This window comes from Equus quagga, chromosome 3, assembly GCF_021613505.1.
Source record: "Equus quagga isolate Etosha38 chromosome 3, UCLA_HA_Equagga_1.0, whole genome shotgun sequence".
Classification (NCBI taxonomy): Eukaryota; Metazoa; Chordata; class Mammalia; order Perissodactyla; family Equidae; genus Equus; species Equus quagga.
The window spans coordinates 74844784-74858089 of NC_060269.1; the positions used below are offsets into that span (position 1 = coordinate 74844784).

Consider the following 13306-nt stretch of genomic DNA (forward strand, 5'->3'; position numbering starts at 1 on the left):
CATGCCTGTGCACCGATCATTGGCCAGAACCTGATGCTCGTATGCCTGTCTCCTTCCTGGGCAAAACCTCACTGCATCCCCCATGTGCTGACAGAACACTCTGCCTAGGTCTTGAATAGCATCAGGACACCTTTGAGTGACTGTTTCAGATGAGCTCAGTGCATGCCGGTGCCCCAGCCCTCCTCTTCTGTCACATGAAGGGGCTGCATTACTTCTTTCAGTCTGCTTTTTATTGTTCTGTCACATGGTACTCAGTTAACTTTCTATCTAGAGTGTAACACGTGGGACAATCAAACATAATATTTTATCATATTTGTCGATTTCTTCCCTTCAATTTGTATAATTTCAGAGATAACATTTAAATATCAGTCTAGTATTTGATAAATTTATAAATCTATAAGAGTCCAGAATTAAGTTCTAGTCTGAATGCATTCTTCCATCATTTAGCAGGTATGTACAATTAGGTCCTTAATAAATACCTTTTTTAACTGCTGTATCCTCATCTATATCCAGAATAATCCTTGATAGATTAAAAATCTGAGCATTATGATTGTTTCTCATTTAGACAATAAATCTACTTTATTAACTTGACATTTGTTATTTTATTTCATTTTACTTTTATTTTCACTTGTCAGTTTATAAAATTGATGTGTTTCTGTCATGATAAAGAAGTAATCCAAGTAGGATATCATGTGCTATTAGTTTCTTCTTTGGTAAATATAAATAAACTGAGATGTCCTTTGTAAGGCCTAGGCCAAATATGTGATAGTTTCTTGAAAAATCAATAGAAGCTTCCTAATCTATGTTAAAGTCTTTCATTTTTACACAAGTTGGAATTATGTTTATAGCCAATTTCTGTGACTCTACTGAGGAGTCATTGAACAGATGGAACACAGTGTCTCAGAGAACAAAAGTCCATGGAATCAAATTAGAACTTGTAAATGAAAGTAATGTTTGACTACATAGGAAGATAACCAAATAATGACAGTTATTTGACATTTGGGAGTAGTCTGTGCGTTTCTAAGACTTCCTGTCCAAAGAATTCAGTTGTGTTTTATGACGAGGGAAGTGAGGAAAAAACAGTCTAGGCTATACTGGCATTTCTTAAAATCCATTACACAGGAGAGAATTTTTATTTAAAAAATATATTTTAAAGGATCTTCTGTTGCTTTCAAAATGGGATAGAAGACAGAATAGCCTTATGCCAAATATCACACTATGGTAGGTTCTGTTACTTGCTGAGATTTTAGTTGAGCTAAAACACATATGGAAGAAATTCAGAATATGTGGTTTGGAATGATTTGAAGTGTGTAGCCATTATGTCCCAATTTTGTCATCTATTGTAATATGGTAGAGCTAGAATCAAAACTAGAAAGGTATTCCAAACATTTTAGGTTGTAATCCTCAAAAAGGTGAATTTTTACAGCGATTCATAAAATTTGTTATCCAGAAGGTTTTTCCTCTGCCTGGTATCGTAACCTCCGTAAGCATACATACTGCTATCTTGTGATCGGCAGCTCCTAGCAATCTCTTTGGACTAGATTTAACCAGCACTGACCCTAAATGCATGACACAGGATTCCCAAGTTATGGCTAGTCAGGGAGATCTTCCAACAGCTATCAACTCTAGAAACTAAGGAATTCAGTTCTTGGTAGAGCAGCAGCCTTTGGGCCAGAATATTTGCACTCCTGGGGTTACGCAAAGACGTTTCAAGAGGAGTTTTGAGGGAATGCATTTTCACATCCTCAGCTTCCATATGTCCTCTTCTCTGAAAGTGATCAGCCTGTGGAGGCTGCAGGCCTCCTTGCAGCTTTTTCTTTACCACCTTCTCTTTCTCAACTGCCCTTCTCCCATCTTAACAGAAAGACAAAGTTCTCCCCAGGTGTAATCACTATGAACATTGCCTTGAGATGTTTGGCACTGGAATACTAAACAGGGAGATGTCGGACAAACTCAGTGTCTAGGAAATCTCCTTAATCAAGGCAGTGTAACCTTCTTCCCATCCCTATCAAGGAATGCATGCCAATAAAATTTTATTTCTATGCTTTTTAAATATTTGTAAACATTTATCATACATTTATGTTATCTAGCGCAATTATGTACTACTATTAATTGTGATCTTGATTACAAAGGAATTTTTGAATACTTATGGCCTTATTGTCTCAGAAAATTTTTAAAGTACATTTAATTTAAATTTCTAAACATATTTTTGATAGCAAAGTATAATGTGATAAAAATACTTTTAAGTATAAATATATAATTCACTAGAGTAAAATCAGGGAAATTGAAATGGAAATACAATTTCTAAGAGAAAAAAGACTAACATAAGGTTTCTAAATATCAATGAATATCTTGTTCGTAGATTTTTTTTTTCTCTCAATGGATGATGGTGGGATGAAATTGCTATGGTACTTTATATGCCATTGGCTAATGAAAGTAATGTAGTCATTTAATTTTAAAATAGCAATGTTTACAATTTTATACAATATTATATTCTCTACAACTATTTAAACTTGGAGGTGGGAGTAGTAGTATTTGGAGGATATTCTTTTGTAGATGCGTGAGTAAAAAATTTAGGGACCGGCCTGGTGGTGTAGCAGTTAAGTTCACACACTCCACTTCTGCAGCCCAGGGTTCACTGGTTTGGATCCTGGGTGTGGACCTATGCACTGCTTATCAAGCTATGCTGTGGCAGTGACCCACATATAGAATAGAGGAAGATGGGCACAGATGTTAGCCCAGGGCCAGTCTTCCTCAGCCAAAAGAGGAGGATTGGCAACAGATGTTAGCTCAGGGCCACTCTTCCTCAGTAAAAACAGAAGGATTGTCAGCGGATGTTAGCTCAGGGCTAATCTTCCTCAAAAAAAAAAAAGAAAAAGTTAAAGGCTGCAGTTTTAAAACTAGTCCATCAGAGTGAACACAGTTACTCAGTGCTTATGGTGCTGTCCCTAAATCCAAGGACCAGCGCCTAGTGGAGGGAAATGCAGTGAAGCACTTGTTATACACGTAGCCAAGAGCATACCTGGGCAAATGTCTGAGTAATTTCTGGAGAGCATCACTTTGTTGGGATATAGAAGCCCAAGATTTGTTTTTGTTAAACTAGGTCAGGGAGAGAAAAGACAAGAAAGATAAGATTTAGGGATTATAGCACGTGGTATGGCCTTGCAGCCTTATGGGGGCCAATTTGGGGCATTTCTTCTCCCAAATAAGACAGTCTGTATCCTTATAAATTGATCATCATCTGTAAAAGGCTATGGAGACCAATTATGCAAGGCTTTTAGAGGCATCTGAAAACATATGTTTTTGCACTCTATCTTGTATTTCAAAACTGTTGAGTTTGGATGGAAACCAAACACATTTTTGTCTTCAGTATAACACAACAAAAGATATTTCTTATCTCAACGCCTTATGCTTTGTTCCATCAATAGCCTTTATTTAAATTCAGTAATTATACTCTGATGAAAAATAAAATCTGGAGTCAATAATAATAAACCATGATAAAATTTTACTTTCAAGTAGAATAGGTTTCCTGCAGAGATTAACTTTAACTTTTAACCTGTTTGGAAAAGTGGTGAATTTTCTGTATTATTTTCTTAGAATTTGAATAAAAAGGTTAAAGAGATTTAAAGCCTCCCAGCAAAATATAGTTCTTAAAATACATCTTTCCTTTGAAAAAGATGTATGTGTATGTTAGTGTATATGCACACCTTTTTATATAGTATATTTCATTTTAAAAATTTGCTATGATATACTTGTATTAGTTAAAAGTTCTTTAAAGAAAGAAGCCTAAATAATAGCAAAACATTTGAGACCAGTATAGTAAAGTAGAAAATTTCTGCTACTATTTTCATTAAAGAGTAAACAACTCAATTTTTTTAAAGCTCCTTTTTCACTCTAATAATATGAAAATATTCCTATTTTCTAAGATATTTGTGTGTAAAGTTTTTATGTACCTGATCATCTTCATTTCTTACACTTGCAAAAAGATACTGAAAGCAATTCGATTCTGTTGGATTTGGCTTATAAAACAAAATCTTACCAGTCGGGTTTCTCCTGGAGCTGGCTGGAGAGGGAGGGGAGGGCCGAGTGTCCCCGAATGGAGACTTCTCCTTCAGTGCCTCCTTTGGCAAGCTCTGCATCCCCCACGTGCCACAAAGAAAGGGAGACCTCTCTTCTCAAAGCTGCTCTCTCTCTTTCCCTCAAAACCCAGCCTCTTCCAAGTATTTTTTGACATTTCATCACAATACGCTTCAAACATACAGGAATGTTGAAAGAATTGTGTAGTTGATACCTTCACTTACTTTCTACAATTAACATTTGGCTATATTCGCTTTGTCACATATCTCTCTCTCCGCCCATCCATCAATACAATTTTTTCTTCCTTTTTTCGGGGAGCAAGTGACAAGTGGATTCTGTTTACCGCTGTTACAGTATGCTAACGTCTGGACTTCGTGTTTGGGCGTACTGCTGCGCTAAAGCTTTTACAGCTTAGCCCCAGGCACCTCCTGCTTCTCCTCTCACCCGATGTATCCAAACTCCATACACACCAGACTTCTCACCCATCGTGTCAACGAAACATGAATGTTGCTGCCTCCACATGTTTGAAAATTCTCTTCCTACTGCAGAGAATATCCATTCTCCCTACTCTTTGACTTGCTTATACTTTAATCTTTCAACTATCACTGTTTTGGTAAACGTTTCTTCATGCCCCCGGGCAGTTAGCACCTACTTCCAGTGATGGGCTGCTACATTTTAACAACCCGTTCACCTGGGGGAGGATGGCCCTGGTTTGTAGCGTTAGACTTCCATGGCATCAATTCTCTCACCAGCAGCTGATTTCAGGCTCGCAGCCTGAAGTTACTGAACGTGCGTTGAAAAGAGATGCCCTCGTGCACTCTGAGAAGCTGTCAGCAGCCCGCTGTGCACACCGCTGCAGCTTCCACTGGAACGCCCGTCACAGCCCACTGTCATCTTTCCGCGCTCTCCTGAAGCAGGGACCTTGCTGTATTCTATCTCTGTTGCTAGCACTTAGCACAGGGCAGGCTATGTAGGATAGAATTCACAAGAACACTTAAAGAAAATGATAGGGGCAGTAAATTCTGTTCTCTAGAGCACTGTCTCCACGCCCTGAATTCAGTGGAAACTGAGGAATTTATCGTAGAAGCTTACAGGGTGGGACTGTACGCAGGTGACAGAACCAGCATCTGCAGTGCGTGCGGACATCCCGCGTGGCCCGGGGCCCACGTCTCAGGACGCCGCTGCATTTCCTCTTCCCGTCAGAGGCCGCATGCCCCTGTGGGTGCAGCCCTCACCCACCAGGCCGCTCCGCACAGACAGCTATGACTTTTGAGAAGCAGCAAGGTGCTGAATTAAGGTCAGGAAGGACACGGGGAGAGCACATCCTTAAAGATCCCCTCGGTCTGTACGTCAGCCTCCTCCACTCTGAGGAAGATTGAGTGTGCAGGGTTGCCTAGATTCTCGACATGGTAGCCTAATACCACAGGCGTAAAAGATTAGAACTTAAGGGATGAAGAGAGAGAAAAGTCCAAGAAAGAAGTAATAATTATTTGATGGAAACACAAAGTGAAATTTTACTTAAAATTATTTTTTCAAATATATGAAATGTTGCTTTTCAGAAGTTTGGGACTTTCAGGTTAAAATGAGTGATTACATTGTTTTCAGTGAAAAATAGTTATGACATTTTTAATGTAAAAGGTATTTCACATGCCTTCCTTATCCAACATAGTGAATTTCCATTTGAGCCGCCGTGGTCATTTCCACAGCTTCAACAGAGCGCATTCCAGGATGTTGACTATGACGTTGTATATGCATGTGGCAGCTGGTAAAGTTCTGAAAAACATGCCTTTTCCTTGATCTGTCTGTTGAATACAGACTGTGAGGATTTGTCATGGAACGTAAGTTTTTTAAAGAGTTTTAATGATTTCTGTAAAATACAGAAAACCAAGAATAGAAATGCTAAATAAGCAGGAACCTTTGTATCCAAACTTAATTCTATCCTGTTATTGTTCAGCTCCTTTAAATTCAATTACATTTTAAATCAGATATTTTATTTGGATATTTTAAATTTTTGTGAGGTTATAAATGTGTGGTATTAATTTTTTATTTTGATTTTTTGGAAAATATTGAAGGTAATCCCCAGGGTAAAACTTTGAGACATCAGTTTTTAATCTCTCTGATAACTGTTTATGATCAGCTTATTTGACTTTTTGAGTAAATATATTCCAGTTTTATGAAAGGAGTAGTCAAACCTCTTACTTACCGGGGTTATTGAGGAATTTGAAAACGGACCACATTCTTCACTTAGAGAAACGCTGTGATGTGCTGTGTGTCCCTGTGTTGGGAGCACGACTCTGACTATGGCAAGCCGAAGGCTGTTACGCTCTCCATGGGGAGAGGGATGGCACAGACAGAGTGGGCGGGGCTCCACTGGGCATCCACAGGGGCGCTGGGAGTCGAAATCAACTCAATGGCGCCAGCAGCAACTCTCCAGGGAGGCATTAGATCTGAAAAAGAAGGAATGGTAAATTGGCTTTGGCTGTCAGAGTGTTCGTTTTACACCGAAAATTCAGCATTTGTTTGGGTGTTTTTGTGAGCATCAGCTCACACTGAGCTGAGAAGAACGACTCTACATCATTGCTTTCCCTCCCTTTCCAGTGTAGTTTCCTGCTTCTCTTTGCTCTGGTTATGGTTTTTACAAGTCTTTTATCGAGAACTTGCTGGGAGATTATCCTTCTTAGATATTTTTCACTTATTTGATTTTACGTTTTCCCCTTCTCATTTCTCTTAAATATATACAATTTTATTTCTAGACATTTAACTACTCCTTCTTGCTGCTTTTCTTGTTGTGCTTCTAAACGTAGTCACCATTTTTGGAGCTCTCCCATACTTTCCACTCTTTGTGTCTATCAGATTGATTTTACAATCTGGGAGAGGGTTAGTGTCTTTTCCCACACTTACCACAAGGTGACCTCTCAGTGACTGGGTCCATCAGACTGGGGAATATTAAACTGAGAGTAGAAATAGCGGACTCCATAGTTAGACCAAAAGCAGCATTTAACTGAATAACTGAAAAAAAAATATATAGGAAAACCACCTTAAGTGACCAGCTGCCATTCCATATTTTTTCTTAACAAGTGTCCTTTATTAGTTTCTTGATCATAAATCATTGAAAATCCAAGCACAGAAACTTCAGTCTTTTAGATGGTCTCTAGGACAGAATTTATTGTGTAAAAAAATTTTAATCACAAATCATAGATAATAAATATTGTTAGAAAGTCAGAATAAAGTTTGACGCAGGGTCTACACACACTCCATTTTCCCCTCCAATGTTCTGGCCAATAGAGTATAATTGAAGGAGCCAATTCCACTTGATTATCAGAAAGACTGGATTGGAGAACGACTTTCTGCCATATGCATTTAAGCTGACTCCACTGTTTTTGGGCAGAATGGCTGGCACTAGTAAGTCCTGCCTTTCAGGTGTGTTGGGAGATACCTGCCATGGTGTGATCGCCACACAGGGAAGGAAGTGGACACGAATATGAGCCGTTTGAGGCTGTCAAGTCACAGGGGAGATGGGGGAAGCCAGCTCCCTGGGGCACTTTCTGGGGACACCCGTGGGTGCATCCATGGGTGTGCGTTAGGATCCCCTCTGACAGATTAACCCCACCAGGAGAAGAAAGGAGCCCATTGTATTTTCACTTTCTTAGGATGTAGCGAAAAGCAGAGGCCTTCTCCAACACTTCAAAATCATGTGAGTGTTGGTATGAATTTTCTTCCTTAGAGGAATGTTAGGGTGGTGATTAACTGTTTGACCCTATGGAACAATGAAAAAGATTCCAAGTCACATTCTTAAAAGGGAAACATTCCCTGTAAAGGAAACAGCAGAAATCTTTCCTTCCAAAAAGGTCAGAAAGCTTGTTCTTATCACAAATTAAAAGACCAACATTTACACCAGTTATCATCTAGAGAGTGCAGTCTCGGAGCAAATTATGTGGCTTACACTGTTGACTGGAATTAGAGCATTTCTGATATCATCTGAACAGAATCTTTGTAGTATTTCTGTTAGCGGCAGTAGAATTAGAAAGACAATCTGCTTGTGTTCACACTTCCTACAAAGCCCCGTGTGATGTATAGAAAGGACATCTCGTTCCTTTTACCTTGGGTTCTAAAAGTCTTAACAAGAGAGGTGTTTTTCTGTGTTTTGCACTTCTCCAAACATACCTTGGGAATTTAAGAAAGAAACAGAATGGATCCATTAAAGATCATGTAGTATTGGGGCCGGCCCTGTGGCCGAGTGGTTAAGTGCGCATGCTCTGCTTTGGCAGCCCAGGGTTTCACCAGTTTGAATCCTGGGCACGGACATGGCACCACTCATTAAGCCATGCTGAGGTGGTGTCCCACATGCCACGACTAGAAGGACCCACAACTAAAATATACAACTACGTACTGCGGGAATTTGGAGATAAAAAGGAAAAATTAAAAAATCTTTAAAAAAAAAAAGATCACGTAGTGTTATTTTTAAAATATTATAAAAAACAAACTTCAAGAGCCAGCCCTGTGGCCGAGTGGTTATATTCCACATGCTCCATTTCAGTGGTCCCGGTTTGTGGGTTTGGATCCCAGGTGCAGACCTACACCACTCGTCAGCCGTGCTGTGGTGGCATCCCACGTACAAAGTAGAGGAAGATTGTCTCAGATGTTAGCTCAGGCCTAATCTTGCTCAAGCAAAAAAAAAAAGGAGGAGTATTAGCAACGGATGTTAGCTCAGGGGGAATCTTCCGCATTAAAAAAAAAGAAAGAAAGAAACTTCATCTATAGTAACAAAACCTATGTAGATTGATTTTTTTTCCATTTGGAAAATGTAATAAGTGGTAAAATGTATCCAGACAGATCTATGTGTAACTTTATTACTTAAGTACTAGAATGTAAACCATGTGCCACTGTCTCTCACTAAATCCAATTCAGTAGTTTTCTGCTTTTTCCTCTAGAATTTATGAGCCAATCAGAAGATGAAAAAGTATCAAGGACTGAAAGAAATGTTTTATGGCCGTTAAATAATCTAAATGATGATGCAGGGAACATAGGGAGCTGAGACTCCCTGGCTGATCACTTGCAGGGAGCACTTTTGACCAACTGGTTTCCTGCACCCATCTACCCAGCGTGGAGACGGGAGATGAGGAGAAGGCCCTGGTGGCTCCCGTCCCGCTGCCTGCCATGCACACTTTCTGTGCAGAATCAGACGGGAAGGGAGCTCCGTCAGGAGACGGGCTGGAACTCACCTGTCTGCTCAGTGATGGTTCAGTTAGCTCTTTACCACTGCCCCCTGGAAATCTTAGAACCCACTCTGGCACTTTGGGGACCTCTCAAGAATCACATCCAAGTGTTAATGGCCAGAAGCATTAGGTTTTTAAACTTGATTTACACATAAATCCTTTTAGAGGAGGGGAAAAAATAACTGGTCTATTATATGTGTAAATTTGTAAAATAATTGTTAGATGAAAAGTCACTGACTGCTCAACTCTCTGTTTTAATATATAGGAGCAACAGCTGCCGCCCGGAAGGAGGTGATAAGGAACAAAATCCGAGCAATAGGCAAAATGGCCAGAGTGTTCTCAGTTCTCAGGTGGGATCATTTTTCCTCTATTTCTGTTTTGAATTTCATTATGTGTCACTTAATAAACATTTTAATACTTTAATCTGGTAATTTAAATATTGTACTAGAAAATATTTGCTTTTCCTTAATTACTTTTTTCTTTTAAATGGAATTATCAGTTCCTCACTATTTTGGTCAAATTGGAATATACTAAATTATTTCTGCAGAGAAAGCCTCTAAGTGGACTGCTTCACATTCTATCCCTCTGTTTGCTGCCAGACTTTAAAACATGTATTCCCAAATAGGTGGAACGTGTTGTGAAGGAGGAAGGCTGTTGAACTCTTTTATTTCTCATTTTTGTTTTGTGGCGAAAGTTGAATTTATCAGGTACATTTCACTAGATTTCTAGGAAATGAACATCAACTGTAAAGCTTGTTTATGTGAATCTATATCATTCTAAAACATCATTGAAAGGAAAAAAAATAATTACTTAAGGGGCTGGCCCCGTGGCCGAGTGGTTAAGTTCGCGCGCTCCGCTGCAGGCGGCCCAGTGCTTCGTTGGTTCGAATCCTGGGCGCGGACATGGCACTGCTCATCAAACCACGCTGAGGCAGCGTCCCACATGCCACAACTAGAAGGACCCACAATGAATATACAACTATGTACCTGGGGTTGGGGAGAAAAAGGAAAAAAAACCAAAATCTTTAAAAAAAAAAAAAAAAAAGACTTAACCCCTGACCTCAGAGAGTGGAGGAAAACAAACGGAAGTCCAGCAAGCGGAAAATGGATTCAAATGTTTGAAAATTTCACTCAGGACTGTAAAAAAAGAGACAGCAGGCCCAAAATGGAGTCACACATGCTAAGCCCCACGTCACCAAACCAGGACTCGGTACCTGACTTAATTACAGTTCTAGCCTCTCCCAGGAACAGAGTCCTGAACCAGCCGATCTGGAGGTACCTGGTCAGCGCTAGTAAGGTGACCCGCCTGATGGACCCCTGCCGTGCCCTGAGGGAAAGGGACCTTGCCACATACAACCCGCTCTTTGTCCCGCCAATGAGATCATTAAAAAATAATAATAATTACTTAATATTTCAATTCCCATGTAGTAGTTATTTTTTAAATAGACCATGAATCATGTTATTATTAAGTCTAGATTTAGAAAATAAGTCATTTCTTGAAGAGAATTAACTATACTTTTTTAACTGAAATTCAATTATCTTTTCCTAGGTAATACAAAGTAAGTATATCTCTCTTCAGAAAAGTTATTTTAAAATACAGCATGTTTATATGTGAGGAGTATATAGTCAATTCATAATCACACATTAACAAGGATAAATTAGGAATACCTTGGGAAATAGTCCATCTACATATTGTATAATTTCATAACCTAGTGTTTGCCAAATTTTTACCTCAACTCTTTCTGTTAAAGTAGCTACCTTGGCTTTTTTTATTTCTCCTCTTGCTATTTGTATCCTATTCCCGGTAGAGTCACTAAAGCGTAGCTAAATGATGATGCTGAAAGCAGGGAGCCATGAGAGGGATGAAAAGCATTACCACCCTTTGTCAAAGACACCAAATCCAAGTCGGCGAGAGCTCTGCGGTAGCCGGCCAAATCTCAAGAAGCCACGTGAAAGCTGACCCTGGACCACTGTTGCTCCCTACAGCCCAACGAGCGAAGCAGCCTTTGCTCTGGTGTTTACATCCTAACTGGACCTTCTGGGCTCATTCATTCATTCGTTCAATAATAAAGATAGTAAAACTTAAAGCATTGATTATGTTACCATGAAGAAAAAAGTAAAGCGATGTAGGAGATAGCAAGTGGGAGGGGAGGCACTTATTTTATTTTTTATGTATTTATGTTTACCTGGGAAAGTCCATTTAGATTACCAATCTCTGTGAGCATTAGCACATACGTAAGAAATAGTAAAATACAGTTAAAAATAGAGCTTTTTCAGTTTTTTAATTCACTTGACTGCAATCAACAAATTTAGAATAACAAATCATGAAGTTTTAAAATCCTGATAATCAGTTAGTTGCCTAAGAGACTGTGTAATCCCAACAATAAAGTTGAATTAGTTCATCACCAAAGAGCCACAGAAAAATAATAATTTGATTAAATGAAAGTGTTTCGTGACAGTATATTGGAAATCAAGATTTAAATATTTTCACTACTTATAAGCTACCATAGGAAAAAGGTTCTATATCCAAAACCATCATGATAAGAGCCACTTATTCTAATGTATGATCGGCAAAGGACTTTCTGAGTACTGGCATTTGAGCGAGTGTGTGGATGACCTTTGGGGAGATACAGAGTAAGCATCTAAGGCAAAGCAAGTGCCAAGATCTGAGAAACAAGGTCAACCGCTGTAGGACCAGCAAGAAGGCCTGTGGCTAGAAGAGTGGCAAAGGACTATGTGAAGTTGATAAGCTCAGCTTGTCCCGCTGCACAGACATTGGCTTATTTATCGTACCTCCGATTTACCCATAAACACTCTTACTTCTTTTTCTTCCTAAAGTTTCTACAAGGAGAAGTAAAAATAGCTCCAGAATTTCCATGTGAAAGTACATTTAGGGAAAAAGGAAGAGCTTTTCTTAATTAAAAAAGAAATTGTTTCCATCTATATTAGTCTTCAGACCATGTGAAGGAGTAAGAGCAGTGCTATAGAATCATCGGTGAGTATTCAGTTGGAAGACCTCTCTAGGCCCCTGCCTGTTGGTGCATAAGATGTAATTATTCCCAGCTGAGAAATAGTCCATTTGAACCCAGCAATGGTCAGTGACTTGACTAAGATTGCACATATTGATGGGAAGTAAAAATGAGGTATATTTTATTGCTCTCCTATAATAAAGCGTCTGTAGTAAATCTGCAGAATACAGGGGGTCAGATCCAGAGAAAAGTCAGTTGAGCTTAGTAAGTAATGATTAACCATTAAATGTGTGCCACATACCAAGTTAGGCAATCTGGACACCAAATTGGAATCACAGACATTTAGACAATAAACTCATTACAAGACAGTGGAATGTGTGCTAAATACCTGAAGAGATGCTTGGCTCTGGAAGAAGACGGGAAAGAGCCCTTATATTTCCTGACAGGAGTGTTCATGAAGAGGTTGACATGAGCAGTGCTGTGAAGGAGAGACTGGATTCTGTTAGGTGGAGAATTGTGGTGAAGGCATTCCTGAAAGCTGAGAAATCGTCAAGAACACAGTCACATGGTCCTAAGAGCAACATTTTCTGCGATGCTTGTTAAATTCCAGGTGCCATGTGAACGCATTTGGCAGTAATCCACACAGCAAACTTGCAAGGTCAGTTTGGCCTCATTTTGCGGTGAGGAAACTAAAACTGAGAAAGGCTAAGCAGTGTGTCCAAACTCAGCTAGTGAGCAGCACCAAGGAGAGTTTACTTGAGAGCGAACTCAGGTGGTCAAGGAGTCTTAAGTATTTGAAAGAGGCAAGCAGTAAGATGTGAAGGAGAGTGAGGAATCTAGTAAGAAAGGCTGAAAATGTATTTAAGTCCAGATCCTTGAAAGCCTTGAATGCTGTTTAATTTTTTGTGTGTAGGCAATGGGAGTCACAGAATGATTTTCCGGGGATAAGAGGCACGCTCTAACGCATGTTTCTATGTCATATGTTAATGGCAGCATGAAGACTGGAAAGCATGATTTACTGGTGTTAGGAAGAACATTTAGGAAA

The 13306-nt window shown here is 39.4% G+C and overlaps 1 protein-coding gene across 2 annotated transcripts in view; it reads left to right on the forward strand.

The window, feature by feature from the left end:
* Positions 1-13306, forward strand: part of PPP3CA (protein phosphatase 3 catalytic subunit alpha) — a 282357-nt gene that overhangs the window by 257656 nt on the left and 11395 nt on the right. For both annotated transcript variants that reach the window (XM_046656313.1, XM_046656314.1), the window contains exon 11: positions 9559-9643. In XM_046656313.1, coding sequence (XP_046512269.1) covers positions 9559-9643 — 85 coding nt within the window. The remainder of the gene's footprint in view (positions 1-9558; positions 9644-13306) is intronic.